Here is a 20,419-nt window from a genome sequence, read left to right as displayed (position 1 = left end):
ATAATATGATTATATTAATATAACATAATAAAAATAATGTAACAATAATGTACTATATAAAATATGTAATAGTGATATAATAAAGTATTATAATCATAATTATTTTATTAGTATGTGATATAAAAATAATGTAATAATGTAATATATAACAATGTAATGTAATTGTAATATAATAAAATATATTATTTTATTAGTATTCATGATACAATATTAAGTGCTCGCTTCGGCAGCACATATACTAAAATTGGAACAATACACAGAAGATCAGCATAATATAATAATATAATAGTATTCTTGGCTATGCAAGTGAAAGTCTTGTGCAAACTGAGACCATTAATGACCATTATAGGCCTTCTGTTGACCATTGGTATCCATTGTTGACCATTATAGGCCTTCTCTTGAGCATTCATATCCATTGTTGACCATTGTAGGCCTTCCATTGACCATTGGTATCCATTGTTGATCATTATAGGCTCTCCGTTGACTATTATAATCTTCGGTTTATCATTGAAGCCATTTATTGACCATCAGGACTTTCCGTTGACCATTAAAGCCTTCTGTTGGCCGTTATAGTCCTTCCGTTGACCATGATAGGCCTTCTGTTGATCATTATAGGTTTTCTGTTTACCATTAGAGGCCTTTTGTAGACCATTGCTATCCTCCGTTGACCATTGTAGTCCTTTTGTTGACCATTGGTATCCATTGTTGACCATTAGAGGCCTCCTGTTGACCACTTTAGGTCTTCGGTTGACCATTATAATCCTGTTGACCATTGTAATCCTTCCGTTGACCATTACAGGCCTTCCTTTGACCATTGTAGTACTCCCGTTGATCCTTCCAGTGACCATTATAGTCCTTCTGTTGACCATTATAGACCTTTTGTTGACTGTTGGGCCCTTCTGCTGAACATAATACGCCTTCTGTTGACCATTGGTATCCATTGATGACCATTATAGGCCTTCCATTGACCATTAATGCCATTTGTTGACCATTGGGACTTTCTGTTGACCAATAAAGTCTTCTGTTGATCATTATAGGCCTTCTATTGACCATTATAAGCCTTCTGTCGACCATTGGTATCCTTTGTTGATCATTATAGTTCTTCCGTTGACCTTTGTAGGTCTTCTGTTGACCACTTTAGATCTTCTATTGACCATTATAAGCCTTCTGTTGACCACTGTAGCCTTCTGTGGACCATTATAGTCCCTCTGTTGACCATTGATACCCATTGATGACCATTATAGGCCTTCCGTTGATCATTATAGGCCTTCTGTTGACCATTGGTATCCATTGTTGACTATTATAGGTCTTCTGTTGACCACTGTTATCAATTGTTGACCATTATAGGCCTTCCGTTGACATTATGGGCCTTCTGTTGACCATTATAGTATTCTGTTGATCACTGAAGCCATTTGTTGACCATTGGGACTTTCTGTTGACCAATAAAGTCTTCTGTGGACCATTAAAGTCCTTCTGTTGACCATTGGTATCCTATGTTGATCATTATAGTTCTTCCGTTGACCTTTGTAGGTCTTCAGTTGACCACTTTAGGTCTTCTGTTGACCATCATAGGCCCACACGAATGACAGACCCAGACCAAACATGTCACATGGACTCCCCATGACCAACAGAACATACTGAAGACGTCTGGGGGAAATTTACCTTGATTTATGGGAATTATAGTTCACCAGAGAAAGAGCTAAGGCTCTTAAAGGGGCAACGTCCAAGTCTAATATATTTCTTTATTTTCCTATAAAAATCCACCAGGGAAAAAATATAAACTCTTCAGAAATATACACATATATACATATAAAACCGTATTTAAAAACAATAGGAAAATAATAATCAGATAGGAACTTAATTATTGCTGGAGTTTCCGAGCTTTTGTGGGCCCCACAAGTTCGTCTTCTGCCCGTGGCCTTTTCCTTCCTTTAACAAGCTTTAAAAAAGGGAGAAAAAGTTTAAATATTAAATATAAATATAATAAACTAAATCTATTTAAAATATAAATATAATATTATAGTGTAAGATAAATATATAATACATATATTTTTTAAACTTACCAAATTTGGAGCCGTCTCTGCTTTGGAAACCAATTCCTGGAAAATGCGCTTCATCTCTTCATCCTGGAAATAATAATATCAACAAATAATAATTTGTTATTAATAATAATAATAATATCAACAAATGTTCAAAATATGCAAATGTATGCAAATATATGTAAATGTAGGCAAATTACTTGGAGCCAGGGGTGAAGCAAGGCTTCCTGGATGGTCAGACGCCGGATGGGATCGACTTCCAGCAATTTCCGGACCAAATCTAAGGCTGGATATAATAATATTAATAATAATGTTACCAAAAATAATAATGACAAAAATATGAATAATAATACTAAATATGATAGGTACTATGTATATAATATTTTACAAATAATAATAATAATAATATGTAATATTAAATATGATAAGACTGCATATTTAATAATAAATTACATAATATGTAATAATAAAAATGTAATACTAAATATGATAATAAATACTAAATACATATATAAGCTGAATGAATATTATAAGTTATAAAATAATGAATATAAAATATATAATAATACTAAATGTGATCATAAATTACATATATATTTCAAAATAACAATTAATAGATATGTGACAATAGTAATACTAAATAAATACTATGTATATAATAATATATTACAAATAATAATATGCAATAATAATCAACTATAATATGTAATGCTAAATACATATCTAACAATAACTAATAATAACATATTAGAAAAATAATAAATAGGTAATAATAATAATATGTAATAGTAATAATACGAATATAATATTGAATACTAAATACATATATACGCTGAATAAATAATAATATAATTTCTCAAATTCATAAAAAATAAATGTAAAAAACAAAAATAATTTATAATCATATTAAATGTGATAAGAAATACATTGCAGACAATAATACATTACAAATTATAATAAATAATGTAATAATAACAACAAATATGATAATAAATACAGTAGAGTCTCGCTTATCCAACGTAAGCGGGCCGGCAGAACGTTGGATAAGCGAATATGTTGGATAATAAGGAGATATTAGGAAAAGCCTATTAAACATTAAATTAGGTTATGATTTTACAAATTAAGCTCCAAAACACCATGTTATACAACAAATTTGACAGAAAAAGTAGTTCAGTACACAGTAATGCTATGTAGTAATTACTGTATTTACGAATTTAGCACCAAAATATCACGATGTATTGAAAACATTGACTACAAAAATGGGTTGGATAATCCAGAACGTTGGATAAGCGAGTGTTGGATAAGTGAGACTCTACTGTAGTTCAGTACACAGTAATGCTATGTAGTAATTACTGTATTTACGAATTTAGCACCAAAATATCATGATGTATTGAAAACATTGACTACAAAAATGCGTTGGATAATCCAGAACGTTGGATAAGCGAGTGTTGGATAAGTGAGACTCTACTGTAGTTCAGTACACAGTAATGCTATGTAGTAATTACTGTATTTACGAATTTAGCACCAAAATATCATGATGTATTGAAAACATTGACTACAAAAATGGGTTGAATAATCCAGAACGTTGGATAAGCGAGTGTTGGATAAGTGAGACTCTACTGTAGTTCAGTACACAGTAATGCTATGTAGTAATTACTGTATTTACGAATTTAGCACCAAAATATCATGATGTATTGAAAACATTGACTACAAAAATGGGTTGGATAATCCAGAACGTTGTTTACGCAAGTGTTGGATAAGTGAGACTCTACTGTACTACATATATAATAATATATTATTATAATAATAGGCATGTAATTATATGTAATAATGATCCTAAATATGTTAATAAATACTAAATACATGTATAGTGAATAAATAATTAAAAAATAATAATTTCATAAAATAATACAAATAAAATAAAAATATATAGTGATAATAGTAAACATATGTAATAATACATAATAATAATAATTCTAAACATGACAATAAATACTACACAAATAATAAAGTACAAAAATTAGCAATAAATTTGTAATGAAAATATAATGATAAATTATATATATTTTAAGATTATTAATAAATATAAAAGTATTACCTTCCTGGGAGACGTGGTCCCATATCTCTTGGATGAAGGTGAAACTTCCGGCGCAAATCTGGTCTCGGAGACACTTTTGAGGCGTCTCCGAGAAAGGGGGGTACCCAGAAAGGCTGCGGGTGACAATAGAATAAATTTGCATATTTTTGCCTATATTTACATATGTTTAAAAATTACATAAATTTGCATATTTTATAAAGACCCACATACCATATGAAAAGGATGACCCCGAGGCTCCAGGCGTCGACGGCACGCCCGTAACCGCCCCCTTTGGCCCCGGATTCGAATCGCAGGACTTCGGGGGCCAAGTAGTCGGGGGTCCCGCACAGCGTCTGCATCAGGGAAGACTCCCCCAAAAGCTTCGACTGACCAAAGTCAGAGACCTACGTAAACATATATATATTCAGTAATATATCTGATTTTTAAAAATATGCACCTAAATATTCCTAAAAATGTTTGCATAAATCTATATATATAAAAGAGTGATGGCATCACGGCAGCGGACAAAACAACAAAAGTAAACACCCCACAACCTCAAAAATTGACAGCACAACCCCTCATCCATGCCTCTAGGTTGATACAACAAAAAGAAAAGACAAATAAAGTCCTAATTAGAGGGAGAGGAATAATTGTTTTTATCCAATTGCTGCCAGTTAGAAGGCTAAGCTCCGCCCACTTGGTCTCCTAGCAACCCACTCACCCCAGGGGACCCTTTACTTTAACTACCACCAATTCCTCAATACTTTATTTCCCATACCATCATACTTCGCCACAGCAACGCGTGGCCGGGCACAGCTAGTATTTATTAAAAATGTTCCCTGAAATATTAGGGAAAATATTGTTGAAATATTCACAGGAATAATCACAGAAATGTATTCATAGAAATATTCTCAGAAATGTGTTGTCGAAAGGAGCCCGGAAAACATACAACTCTCTGATTCTCGGAAATATTCATAAAAATAAGTTCATTAAAATATTCATAGAAATAAAACAAATATACATAAAATATATTCACTGAAATATTCAAAGAAATACAGTAGTCTCACTTATCCAAGCTAAACGGGCCAGCAGACGCTTGGATAAGCGAATATCTTGGATAATAAAGATTAAGGAAAAGCCTATTAAACATCAAATTAGGTTATGATTTTACAAATTAAGCACCAAAACATCATGATATATTTTAAAACATTGACTACAAAAATGTGTTGGATAATCCAGAACGTTGGATAAGCGAGTGTTGGATAAGTGAGACTCTACTGTATACATAAAATGTATTCATAAAATATATTCACTGAAATATTCAAAGAAATACAGTAGTCTCGCTTATCCAACATAAGCCAGCAAAATGTTAGATAAGCGAATATCTTGGATAATAAAGATTAAGGAAAAGCCTATTAAACATCAAATTAGGTTATGATTTTACAAATTAAGCACCAAAACATCATGTTTTACAACAAATCTAACAGAAAAAGCAGTTCAATCCGCAGTAATGTTACGTTGTAATTACTGTATTTACAAATTTAGCACCAAAATATCATGATATATTTTAAAACATTGACTACAAAAATGCGTTGGATAATCCAGAACGTTGGATAAGCGAGTGTTGGATAAGCGAGACTCTACTGTATACATAAAATATATTCATAAAATATATTCACTGAAATATTCAAAGAAATACAGTAGTCTCACTTATCGAAGCTAAACGGGCCAGCAGAAGCTTGGATAAGTGAATATCTTGGATAATAATGAGGGATTAAGGAAAAGCCTATTAAACATCAAATTAGGTTATGATTTTACAAATTAAGCACCAAAACATCATGTTTTACAACAAATTTGACAGAAAAAGCAGTTCAATCCACGGTAATGTTATGATGTAATTACTGTATTTACGAATTTAGCACCAAAATATCATATTGAAAACATTGACTACAAGAATTTATTTATTTGTTTGTTTGTTTGTTTAATACATTTATATCCCGCCCTTCTCACCAGGAAGGGGACTCAGAGCGGCTTACAAATTAAATTTACATACAATTTCATATTATTAGAATAGCACAATACTGGCAATAAATTTCTATATTGTACGATATCAATATGGCTTGGATAATCCAGAAATTTGGATAATCGAGGCTTGGATAAGTGAGACTCTACTGTAATCATAAAATATTTGCAGAATGTTCACAAAATATGTTCACAAAAACATTCGCAAAATATATTCACAAAAATATATTCATTACAATATTTATAAAATATATTCCTAAAAATATTCATAGAAATAATCACATAAATATTCATAAAAATGTTTGCATAAATATTCATTAAAAATACTCCCTGAAATATTAGGGAAAGACTTCACAGAAATATTCATGAAATATATTCACTGAAATATTTGAAAAATATTCACAAAAATAATCATGAAAATATTCCTAAAATATTGGCAGAATGTTCACTAAATATATTCACAAAAATATATTTGCTACAATATTTACATATATTCATAATCACAAATATCCATTAACATATTCAGGGAAATAATTTGTTAAGATATTCACAGAAATAATCATAAAAATATTCATTAAAATAGTCACAGATTCATAAAAATTCATTCATAAAAACATTAAAATATTCACAGAAATTATTGTAAATATATTCACAAGAATACTTGTAGAACTAATCCACTGAAATAAATCTATCTTACTTTGATGAGGCATTTTTCCTCGGACGGAGAGGAGAGAAGGATGTTTTCCAGCTTGAGATCCCGGTGGATGATGCCATTCTGGTGGAGATACTGCCATGGAGATATAAATCACTAATTATTAACATATAATAAATTAAAATATCATAATAATAATATAATAGTTAAATATAATATAATTAAAATATAATAATTAAATATAATATAATTAACATATAATAATTAAATATAATATAATTAAAATATAATAATTAAATATAATATAAATAAAATATAATAAATAAAATATAATAATAATACTAATAATAATTCACCTGAACTGCCAACAACATTTGATAGAAATAGAGTTTGCAGGTTTCTTCGCTCAGTTTGGCCGGCCTTCGGACTTTGTAGAAAAGTTCCCCTCCTTCCATCCTACATATAATAATAATAATTTTAAATTTTAAATAATATATATTATTATAGTATAGCATCATTATATATAAATTATATAATCATATATATATACAACTATTATTTATTTTATTTTAATGATTTTAATCATATATTACAATTTTAATATTATATTATACAATAGACAAAAACTAAATATATATAAAATAATAATATAGTAATACTACTATACTATAATTACTATATATTAATGTATTTTAAAGGTTCATGTATTGTTATTACAATGGTAACAAAATATAATTTTAATGTTTTTAATTATATAATAAAATTTTACTATTATACAATAACATAATAGACAAAAAGTTAATATATATAATATATAAAATAATAATAAAATATTAAAGATTATATACTGTATATTAATATATTTTAAATGTTTATGTATTTTATAAACAATGGTAATAAAATATAAATATAATATGAACTCACAATTCAAGCACTATATAGAAATCTTCCCCTTCGTAGAAGTCTTTAATCTTGATTAAACAGGGCTAAAAAGAGTGGGGAAGGGGATAATAATTATATCTATTTAATTAAGAATATTTTTACTTATTTTATATATATATATTTATTTATTTACATGATCAACTTTCTTCAAAATCTCCACTTCGGTTTCAACGTTTAGTGGCCGGTCCTGAAATTATAAAATCAAAATACAATCAAATAATATAGTATTAATGTATAATAATATAATAATGAATATACTAAATATAACATAATAATAATACAACATAATAATGTCATATTATAATAAATTTAATAATAATAATATAAAATAATGTATTATAATTTAATAATCAATATAAAATATACTAATACTAAATACTAAATATTTAGTATAAATACTAAAATATAATAATAAATGTAATGTAATCATAATAATATATAATAAATTAAGAATATGTCATAATAATATAATAATTTATATACTAATATAGCAATATAACAATGTCAGATAATATAACAATAATATATTAAAATAATAAATATAATATATGAAAATAATGTATAGTACTATAATAATAATGTAATGTATAATAATAATAATAGTGATGACGACCTACGTTTTCGAGGAGGCACTTCTTCTTGTTGATTATTTTAATAGCGACTTTAAGGCAAGTCTCTCTCTCAAAGGCCAGCTTCACTTCCCCGCAGGCGCCCCTAAACGGGAGAAATTCACATATTTAATGACCTCATTTGCATATTCAGTGACCTCATTTGCATACGGTGGGTCTCATTAAAATATACTTGAAACAAAACATAAGAATACAAATATATAAAAAAGCAATATGAGATGGAAAATGATATTTTTATTCTGAAACACGCAATGCGAGTAGATCAATAGGTACGGGACCCTGAATGACGAACTTTATATTATATATATTATATTATATTCACGGCCAACTGTAGTTCACCCTTATCCAGACAGCACTGAACCCTAACATCCCAAAACAAACAATAATTTAATAATAATAATAATAATAATAATAAACAATAATTTATTTCAATAACCTGGTTCCCCAAGGTAGTAAATATAATAAATATAATATAAAAAATATAATATGAAATAAAAAATTGGAAGGGTAAACATATATAAATATTATAATTAGTTATATTATATAATATTATTATATATAAATACTATATTTTGTCATTATTACATTTATGTAATAATACATTATGTATAAATATAATATTTTGTTATTATTTTATTATATTATTATAATATATTATGTATACATATATTTTGTTATTCTAGTTATTACATTACTGTAATTATAATATGTATAAATATTTTGTTATTCTATTTATTATATTACTGTAATATATTATTATTATGTAAATAATATATGTATAAATGCATTCTGTTATTATTATATTTATTATATTATTGTAATAATATAATATGTATATATTTTTCTTATATTTATTATATTCTGTTTATTATTTTATATTACCACATTATGTATAAATAAATCTTATTCTATTTATTATATTATCATAATATATTATAATGTATAAATATTATATCTTGTTATTATTATATTTATAATATAATAATATAATATTATTAAAAATATTAAATATTTTAAAATTCATATATATATATATATATATAAATAATAAAAAATGATATTGAATAAAAGATAAAACAAAAATAAAGAATAAAATGTAATATTAATATATAATATATAATCGGACTCACGTTCCAAGTGTTTTGGAAATGACGTACTTCTCCTTTAAGGCCGGAGGAAAACCCATGGATTGGTCAGACATTAAGTCACAAAAAAAAAAAACTGGAAGGAAATATTAATATATATTATTATTATTACTATATTATGTTGCTATTATTTTGATATGTATATTATTATTATTATTATTATTATTATTATTACATCATGTTATTATTACACATTATTATATTATATAATTATTAGTAATATTATTTCATATTATTATTAATATTTATACACTATTGTATGACATCATTATTAAACTATTACTACTTTCATATTATTTATAATTACTTCATATTATTAGTATTACTATTTTATATTAATATATACATTTTTATGATTATTACTATTAATATTATATATTATTTAATGACACTATTATACATTATATTATAATTATTACTATTATTTCATATTATTCTTTTGTAGTATTAATCAGTTGTTTTTATATTATCATGATTATTATTTTGTAATTATGTTGTAATATTATCATAGTTTTATTATTTTATTATAGATAATATTTTGTATTATCATTATTATTATTTTGTAATTATGTTGTAATATATTTTTATTATTTTATTTTTATTATAGATTATATTTTGTATTATTTTTATTGTATTATTATTATTATTTCATATTATTATTGTTTATATATTATACAATATTAATATATATTATATTATATATACATTATTTTTTTATATTATTTAATTATTACTTGCATTTCATATTTTTCATTTATATTATATATATTATTCATTTCTCCATATTATTATTATTATTAGGATATGTATATTATTGCTATATTATATTATTATTAATTATATTAATATAATTATTATTAGTTATTATATTATCATTACTAATATATGTATATACATTTTATTACCATTATTATTAGTATTATTTCATATTATTATTTATATATTATTGTATTACATTATTATTATATCACATACTATTATTATTTCATATTATTCATTTATATTATTATATATTATTTATTTCTTCATATTATTGTTGTTGTATTAATTATTATTATTATTATTATTATTATCATATCCTGACCTTTGTGGAAGGGGAGGGCAAGGGCGATCTCGGCTCCGTTGGCCAGCGGGGTCTTCTTTCCTTTCCCAATTAGCGTCCCGTTAACGAACGTCCCGTTAGCGCTCTGGTCTTCCAAATAGGCCACGCCCACACCCAGGCCAGGCTCCTCCTACTCACATCATAATAACAACAATATTATAATAACATATGGGATCCTGGAGATATTAATAATAAAAACAATAATAATATTATAATATAATATGGAATCTGGAAAATAATAATAATAATATGATTACGATGATAATAACAGTAATATTATAATTTATGGGACCATCTATGTAATAATATTATGATAATAATTTAATATGGAATCTGGAAAATAATAATAATAATAATAATAATAACATAATAATAATAATAATAATAATAATAATAACAACATATGGGATCCTGGAGATATTAATAATAAAAACAATAATAATATTATAATATAATATGGAATCTGGAAAATAATAATAATAATATGATGACGATGATAATAACAGTAATATTATAATTTATGGGACCATCTATGTAATAATATTATGATAATAATATAATATGGAATCTGGAAAATAATAATAATAATAATAATAACATAATAATAATAATAATAATAATAATAATAATAATAATAACAACATATGGGATCCTGGAGATATTAATAATAAAAACAATAATAATATTATAATATAATATGGAATCTGGAAAATAATAATAATAATATGATGACGATGATAATAACAGTAATATTATAATTTATGGGACCATCTATGTAATAATATTATGATAATAATATAATATGGAATCTGGAAAATAATAATAATAATATGATGATGACGATGATAATAACAGTAATATTATAATTTATGGGACCATCTATGTAATAATATTATGATAATAATTTAATATGGAATCTGGAAAATAATAATAATACGATAATAATATTAATAATAATAACAATAAAAATAGAAATATGATAATGATGATGATATAATTTATCCCACCATGGAAATAATAATAATATTATGATAATAATATAATATGGAATCTGGAAAATAATAATAATACGATAATAATATTAATAATAATAACAATAAAAATAGAAATATAATGATGATGATATAATTTATCCCACCATGGAAATAATAATAATATTATATAATATATAGAGATCTGGAAAATAATAATAATATCATGATAATAATAATAATAATAATAATAATAATAATAAAACTTTATTTATACCCCGCCACCATCTCCCCAATGGGGACTCGGGGGGGCTTACATGGGGCCATGCCCAAGACAATACAATAAACCATAACATAATACAATTAAATAATACATTACATAAAATAAACAGTACAACATAAAATCAAAACAGCAATATATGATAATAATAAGAATAATAATATAATTAATGGGATCATGGAAATAATAATAATATGATAATAATATATGTAATAATATATGGGATCATGGAAATATCAATAATAAAAATAATAATAATAATAATAATAATAATAATAATAATAATATTAAATAATAACAATAATATAAAATAATATGGAATCTGGAAAATAATGATAATGATACTAATAATAATATAATTTATGGGATCGTGGAAATAATAATAATAGTAATAATAATATAAGTAATAATATATGGGATCATGGAAATATCAATAATAAAAACAATAATAATAATATTAAATAATAACAATAATATAAAATAATATGGAATCTGGAAAATAATGATAATGATACTAATAATAATATAATTTATGGGATCGTGGAAATAATAATAGTAATAATAATATAAGTAATAATATATGGGATCATGGAAATATCAATAATAAAAACAATAATAATAATATTAAATAATAACAATAATATAAAATAATATGGAATCTGGAAAATAATGATAATGATACTAATAATAATATAATTTATGGGATCGTGGAAATAATAAATAATAACGCACACACATGAATATATATAATATTAATATTAATAATAGTATTATGTTGTAATACAATGTAATAATAATTATAATTCACTATTACAATTGTATATTGATATTACATGCAATATTACTAATCATATTGCAATATAGTTGTATAATATAATATATTGTATGTATATATACTTGTAAACTGCCCTGAGTCCCCTTCGGGGTGAGAAGGGCGGTATATAAATGTCGCAAATAAATAAATAAATAAATAAATAATAATAGTAATAATAATATAAGTAATAATATATGGGATCGTGAAAATAATATTAAGAACAAGAATCTATATGTAATAATACAAATTATTGATACAAATAATATTGAATATAAAGCTATAATAATAATTCTAAACATAGTATTATAATAATTATGATAAATAATACCAAAACTAAATAATAATAAATAAATAAATACCCGTATAATACGGAAGTGCTTCTTACTGCTTTGTTGGTATAACTCAGCTGACCTCTGGAAGACGTAGTCGCAGGAGGGATCCCGCCCGAAACTATATTCCCCATTAATGCAATCTGTCAAGACATTTGCATATTCAGCAGCCCTCATTTGCATATTTAAAGGCGCAGGGCAAGGATTTATAAATATAGATTAAATATAGAGCATGATTACTATAATAATAATATAATAATATTAATATATATAGCCACTAGCTGTGCCCGGCCACGCGTTGCTGTGGCAAAGTGGTGGTGGTATTGGTTAAAAATTGTTGTGTAATTTTTATTTAACGTTACTTGCATTTTTTAAATTAATTTTATTGTAAGTTATATTTTTATTTATTATATTTTATTATTTTCTTGTATTATTTTTAGTTATTTTCTGTTATTATAGTATTTTATTGTATTAATTTTTTAATGTTTTTTATTATTTTTTATTGGGTCGCTAGGAGACCAAGTTGGAGGAGCTTAGCCTTCTAACTGGCAGCAATTGGATAAAAGCAATTATTCCTCTCTCTCTCTAATTAGGACTTTATTTTTCTTTTCTTTTTGTTGTATCAACCTAGAGGCGTGGATGATGGGTTGTGTCGTCAAATTTCGAGGTTGGGGGGCCTGTAGTTTTGTTGTTTTGTGCGTCGCCATGATGCCATCACTCTTTTATATATATACATAAACGACAACATATTAATTTTTTAATGTTTTTTATTATTTTTTATTGGGTCGCTAGGAGACCAAGTTGGAGGAGCTCAGCCTTCTAACTGGCAGCAATTGGATAAAAGCAATTATTCCTCTCTCTCTAATTAGGACTTTATTTTTCTTTTCTTTTTGTTGTATCAACCTAGAGGCGTGGATGATGGGTTGTGTCGTCAAATTTCGAGGTTGGGGGGCCTGTAGTTTTGTTGTTTTGTGCGTCGCCATGATGCCATCACTCTTTTATATATATACATAAACGACAACATATTAATTTTTTAATGTTTTTTATTATTTTTTATTGGGTCGCTAGGAGACCAAGTTGGAGGAGCTCAGCCTTCTAACTGGCAGCAATTGGATAAAAGCAATTATTCCTCTCTCTCTAATTAGGACTTTATTTTTCTTTTCTTTTTGTTGTATCAACCTAGAGGCGTGGATGATGGGTTGTGTCGTCAAATTTCGAGGTTGGGGGGCCTGTAGTTTTGTTGTTTTGTGCGTCGCCATGATGCCATCACTCTTTTATATATATACATAAACGACAACATATTAATTTTTTAATGTTTTTTATTATTTTTTATTGGGTCGCTAGGAGACCAAGTTGGAGGAGCTCAGCCTTCTAACTGGCAGCAATTGGATAAAAGCAATTATTCCTCTCTCTCTAATTAGGACTTTATTTTTCTTTTCTTTTTGTTGTATCAACCTAGAGGCGTGGATGATGGGTTGTGTTGTCAAATTTCGAGGTTGGGGGGCCTTTAGTTTTGTTGTTTTGTGGGTCGCCATGATGCCATCACTCTTTTATATATATAGAAGGGTAATGAAATTTCGGCCAAGGACAAAACAACAAAACTACACATCCCAGAAACACTAAACTTGGCAGCACAACCCCTCATCCATGCCTCTACGTTCATACAACAAAAAGCTCCAGCTAATCCAGAAAACGGCTAGGCTTTGAGACTGCAAGGCTATTCACTGCTATTCCATAAGGATTCCCATAAGTCGTGGCCAGGCAAAGCTAGTAAAATATAAAATAAATAAAATATAATAAATAACAAATATAAATTATATATATAATAAATACAATAATAGTAGTAATAACATTAATATAATAATATATTGATAAAAAGATAATAAAACAGAATAATACAATAAAAATAAATACATATAATATATAAAAAGTGATAATATAGTAATAGTAATGCTAATACAGTAGAGTCTCACTTATCCAAGCTAAACAGGCCGGCAGAAGCTTGGATAAGCGAATATGTTGGATAATAAGGAGGGATTAAGGAAAAGCCTATTAAACATCAAATTAGGTTATGATTTTACAAATTAAGCACCAAAACATCATGTTATACAACAAATTTGACAGAAAAAGCAGTTCAATTCGCAGTAATGTTATGTTGTAATTACTGTATTTACGAATTTAGCCCCAAAATATCATGATATATTGAAAACATTGACTACAAAATGCATTGGATAATCCAGAACGTTGGATAAGCGAGTGTTGGATAAGTGAGACTCTACTGTATCACTATATTATTATATTATTTTTATCATTTCATACTGTATTTACGAATTTAGCCCCAAAATATCACGATATATTGACTACAAAAATGCGTTGGATAATCCAGAATGTTGGATAAGCGAGTGTTGGATAAGTGAGACTCTACTGTACTAATAAAAATAATATAATAACAAGATAATACAATAGAATATAATACAATTACACATATAATATATAAATAGTGATAATATAATAACAATACTAATACTAATATAAAACATAAAAAATAATATAATAATAAAATGATTTAACACTAAACAATAAAGAAAATATAAAGAATAATGATACAAAACAAAAATACATAATAATGGCACTGATTATAATATTAATAAATAAATATTAATGATATAAAACAAAAATAAATACATAATACTGGCATTGATAATAATATTAATAAATACATATTAATAAATAAATGTAAAAATAATTCCAATTATATATAATTATGATATGTATATAATAGTGAATGGGAGTATAAATAATAATAACATAAAAATACTAAATAATACAAATATAATAAATAACAGTTAATGAGGGGAGAGAGGCCTACCTACCGAGATTGTGGAATCCAGGCGAGAGGCCGAAGAGCCTTCCCCAGGCCTTGGCCGGGCCTCGCCCGTCCCCTCCGTCTCCTTCTCCTCCTTCCTCCGGGATGGAAGGGAGCGCCTCCTGGGTGGGCAGCGTGTCCACGGAGCTCGCCGTGGCCGAGCTCGAGGAGCCTGAGGCGGACGCCGAACTGGGGCCCGCCTCGGCCTTCTCCTCCTCCTGAAGCGACATCGCCGGAATCCTGAAGAGACTGAAGCGCCGCGAAGCTTCCCGCTCGTTTTTGTACAGGCACGTGATCGCCTGAGCCAATCACAGCCGTCTTGGCTCCCTCCTCAGCCAATGGCAGCCTGAGAGAGGGCTTCCTCTCGCTATTACTGAGGCGAATTAGCGAATGTCGCGCATGCGTAGAGCTGTAACAGGCGAAACAGTGAATGGTGCGCATGCGCAGAGTTATAACCGGCTGTCTGAGGAGAATACTGTGTAACTGAAACGAATGGGAGAATGGCACGCATGCGCATTGCTGTACGTGAAGCGCAACAATGAATGGCGCGCATGCGCAGAGCTATAACAGGCGGTCTGAGAATACTGTGTAACTGAAGCGAAGGGGTGAATGGCACGCATGCGCACAGCTGCAATTGAGGCGAAACAGTGAATGGCGCGTATGCGCAGAGCAATAACAGGTTGAGAATACTGAAACGAATGGGAGAATGGCACGCATGCGCAGCGCTGTACGTGAAGCGCAACAATGAATGGCGCGCATGCGCAGAGCTATAACAGGCGGTCTGAGAATACTGTGTAACTGAAGCGAAGGGGTGAATGGCACGCATGCGCACAGCTGCAATTGAGGCGAAACAGTGAATGGCGCGTATGCGCAGAGCAATAACAGGTTGAGAATACTGAAACGAATGGGAGAATGGCACGCATGCGCAGCGCTGTACATGAAGCGCAACAATGAATGGCGCGCATGCGCAGAGCTATAACAGGCGGTCTGAGAATACTGTGTAACTGAAGCGAATGGGCGAATGGCACGCATGCGCACAGCTGCAATTGAGGCGAAACAGTGAATGGCGCGCATGCGCAGAGCAATAACAGGCTGAGGAGAATACTGAAACGAATGGGAGAATGGCACGCGTGCGCAGCGCTGTACATGAAGCGAAACAGTGAATGGTGCGCATGCGCAGACTTATAGCTGGCCCTCTGAGGAGAATATGGTGTAATAACGGAGAGGGAAAAAAATAATTTTACGCATGCGTACAACTGAGGAGATTAACGCGCATGCGTGGATGTGTAATTGAGTAAATTAATGAATGGCGCGCATGCGCAGAACTGTAACCGGCTCGAAAATACTGCACAGGAAAATTATGAAAGCGCGCACGCGCAGACTGTTCCTGACTCGCTGAAGCGAATACTACGCATGCGTTGTTCTGTAACTGAGGGAAAAAATGAATGGCGCGCATGCGCAGATCTGGAACAGACGCTGAGGAGAAAACGGCGCATGCGTGAATGAATAACCGAGGGAAATTGATGAATGCTACTCATGCGCAGACCTGCAACTGAGGCAAATCAGTGATTGGTACGCATGCGCAAAACTGTAACGGGCCTTGAGGGCAATCTCGCGCATGCGCACACCTAAAAAAGGCCACTCCCCCGTCCTCGAGGCTTGGAGATGTGGCTGTGGGCGCTCCGGCCGGGCCTGAGGCCTTGGAGGGCGCTCTCGTCCCGGGCCTGGCTCTCCTGCTGGAGCTGCGGCCTCGCCCTGCCTGCCAACGGGTCCCAGCACCGCTTCTGCCCGTCTTGCCGCGCCCTTCAGGCCCCGGAACCCCAGCAGGACCTCTTCAGCGTCATGGGATGGTAAGAAATGGCGAAAACACGCGAAAAACGCCCATTCACACGTTACCCGGGGCCTGGGGAGATAGGACACGGGTCTGGGCCGCGCCGAGCATGCGCAGTGCAGCGGAGAGGCGTCGCTAAGGGCAACGCTCGAAGCCGGGGGGCGTGGCCTGATTGGGGCGCCGCTCCAACCAATGAGAGATGTCCCATATCATGGGGGCGTGGCCAAGAGTCTTTGTAACCAGAGGGGCGTGGCTAGCGTTTCAAAATAGGCGTTTCTTGCGTTAAGGGGCGTGGCTATGCAAATGAGCCGTGGCTAACGCTGCTGTTTGAACCAGGGGGGCGTGGCCCTTAGTTTAAGGCGGGGTTATGCTAACGAAGGGGGCGTGGCTTCCCGTTCTGATATTGCAAGAAAGGGGCATTTAATATATAAATATTGATATAATAAAACAATATTACTTGTATTCAGAAATATTAATTTATGTGTTAATATACTATTGAATTAATTTACATATACTTAATGTTAAGATTAAGAAATACTAATAAATCGTATACTAATACTAATAAATTCAATATTGAGAAATACTAATAAATAAATTAATAATGGCAATAGTATATATAATGGCAATAGTATATGATATTTTTATATATTAATAAATACATATAAGAATCATGGGAATAATATATCATTATATTAATAAATATTATTTAATAAATATGATAATGAAAATATATTATAGTATTAATAAATATTAACAAATGTAACAATAGTGGCAACAATATGTAATTAAATTAATAAATATTAATATAGTATAATGATATATTATAGTGTTAATAAAAATTATTAAATGAACGTACTAATAATGGTAATAATGGCAATAGTATATAAATACATTAATAAATATTAAATTATTTATATAATAATGATGATAATTATATATTATAGTATTAATAAATATTAAATGAATGTAACATAATGACAATTATATATATATATATACATTTCCATCATTTCCATTATAGTATTAATAAATACTAATAATTAATTTATAACATTACTAAATATTAATTAATATTAGTATTAATAAATACTAAAAATATAAGTATTAATAAATATGAATTAATATAATAGCATTAATAAGTATGAATAAATGAATGTAAAAATAATGGTAATAATATGTAATTACATGAACAAATTTTAACAAATACATGTAATAATAAATATTAATGAACAAATACATTAATAGCAATAATACATGATAATACATATTAAGAAATATAATGATGGTTATAATATATAACCATAGTGTTGATAAATATTAGTAAATAAATATAAATTAATACTAATAATATAATATTATATAATTATAATATATAAATAATATATTAAAATATATAACCAAACATATAATTATATAATGTATTAATAATAATAATATAATAGCATTAATAAATATGAATAAATGAATGTAAAAATAATGGCAATAATATGTAATTACATGAACAAATTTTAACAAATACATGTAATAATAAATATTAATGAACAAATACATTAATAGCAATAATACATGATAATACATATTAAGAAATATAATGATGGTTATAATATATAATTATAGTGTTGATAAATATTAGTAAATAAATATAAATTAATACTAATAATATAATATTATATAATTATAATATATAAATAATATATTAAAATATATAACCAAACATATAATTATATAATGTATTAATAATAATAATATAATAGCATTAATAAATATGAATAAATGAATGTAAAAATAATGGTAATAATATGTAATTACATGAACAAATTTTAACAAATACATGTAATAATAAATATTAATGAACAAATACATTAATAGCAATAATACATGATAATACATATTAAGAAATATAATGATGGTTATAATATATAATCATAGTGTTGATAAATATTAGTAAATAAATATAAATTAATACTAATAATATAATATTATATAATTATAATTTGTTCATGTAATTACATATTATTACCATTATTTTTACATTCATTTATTCATATTTATTAATGCTATTATATTATTATTATTAATACATTATATAATTATATGTTTGGTTATATATTTTAATATATTATTTATATATTATAATTATATAATATTATATTATTAGTATTAATTTATATTTATTTACTAATATTTATCAACACTATAATTATATATTATAACCATCATTATATTTCTTAATACAGCGAGTGTTGGATAAGTGAGTGGATAAGCGAGTGTTGGATAAGTGAGACTCTACTGTAGCAATAATACATGATAATACATATTAAGAAATATAATGATGTTTATAAGATATAATCATAGTGTTGATAAATATTAGTAAATAAATATAAATTAATACTAATAATATAATATTATATAATTATAATATATAAATAATATATTAAAATATATAACCAAACATATAATTATATAATGTATTAATAATAATGTATTAATACATCTTTCTCTATGCGATAATAGTGATGGGGCGGCTCCTCACTCAGGGGCCAATCAGAAGCGGCATGCAAATGAAGGGGCGTGGCTATCCTCCCAATAGACCAATATTAGCCATGTCTGTATTTTTATGAATGGGATCTTTATGAATGGGATCTTTATGAATGGGATGTTGCTTAATGGGGGCTTGTTTATGTTTCCTTCCCGGCAGCGAGCGCCGCTTCCGATTGGAC

The 20,419-nt window shown here is 28.2% G+C and overlaps 2 protein-coding genes across 4 annotated transcripts in view; one reads left to right on the top strand and one right to left on the bottom strand.

Moving 5' to 3' along the window:
* Positions 1-1,722: 1,722 nt before the first annotated feature.
* Positions 1,723-16,130, bottom strand: LOC134294869 (serine/threonine-protein kinase Chk2-like). Of its 2 annotated transcripts, XM_062966651.1 has the most exons (14): positions 15,876-16,130; positions 13,033-13,145; positions 10,591-10,738; positions 9,492-9,582; positions 8,350-8,446; positions 7,866-7,919; positions 7,715-7,776; positions 7,147-7,246; positions 6,836-6,925; positions 4,348-4,520; positions 4,138-4,250; positions 2,240-2,325; positions 2,064-2,126; positions 1,723-1,939 (listed from the first exon to the last, which is right to left on the bottom strand). In XM_062966651.1, the coding sequence occupies exons 1-14, from the start codon at positions 16,096-16,098 to the stop codon at positions 1,862-1,864; spliced, it is 1,491 nt and encodes a 496-aa protein (XP_062822721.1). In that variant the 5' UTR covers positions 16,099-16,130; the 3' UTR covers positions 1,723-1,861. The 2 variants fall into 2 exon arrangements, with proteins under 2 accessions (XP_062822721.1, XP_062822722.1); XM_062966652.1 differs by lacking the exon at positions 15,876-16,130 and having other exon boundaries at positions 10,591-10,741.
* A 489-nt stretch (positions 16,131-16,619) lies between these two features.
* LOC134294877 (iron-sulfur cluster co-chaperone protein HscB-like) overlaps positions 16,620-20,419 on the top strand; it is a 25,982-nt gene continuing 22,182 nt past the window's right edge. For both annotated transcript variants that reach the window (XM_062966662.1, XM_062966661.1), the window contains exons 1-2: positions 16,620-17,718; positions 20,398-20,419. The exon at positions 20,398-20,419 is cut by the window's right edge and continues 75 nt beyond it. In XM_062966662.1, the coding sequence (XP_062822732.1) occupies positions 17,534-17,718; positions 20,398-20,419 (207 nt within the window). In that variant the 5' untranslated portion in view covers positions 16,620-17,533. The remainder of the gene's footprint in view (positions 17,719-20,397) is intronic.

The sequence above is a fragment of the Anolis carolinensis genome, unplaced genomic scaffold (genome assembly GCF_035594765.1).
Source record: "Anolis carolinensis isolate JA03-04 unplaced genomic scaffold, rAnoCar3.1.pri scaffold_26, whole genome shotgun sequence".
NCBI classification, from domain to species: Eukaryota; Metazoa; Chordata; class Lepidosauria; order Squamata; family Dactyloidae; genus Anolis; species Anolis carolinensis.
The sequence above is the reverse complement of the archived record's forward strand: the minus strand, read 5'-3'. Positions and strand labels throughout refer to the sequence as shown.

Coding starts and splice junctions, on each gene's coding strand:
- LOC134294869 (XM_062966651.1), bottom strand. CDS start 16,098: ATGTCGCTTCAGGAGGAGGAGAAGGCCGAGGCGGGCCCCAGTTCGGCG. Junction 4,521..6,835: donor AGGAAAAATGCCTCATCAAA/GTAAGATAGATT, acceptor ATGTTTACGTAG/GTCTCTGACTTTGGTCAGTC. Junction 2,326..4,137: donor GGACCACGTCTCCCAGGAAG/GTAATACTTTTA, acceptor TATTATATCCAG/CCTTAGATTTGGTCCGGAAA.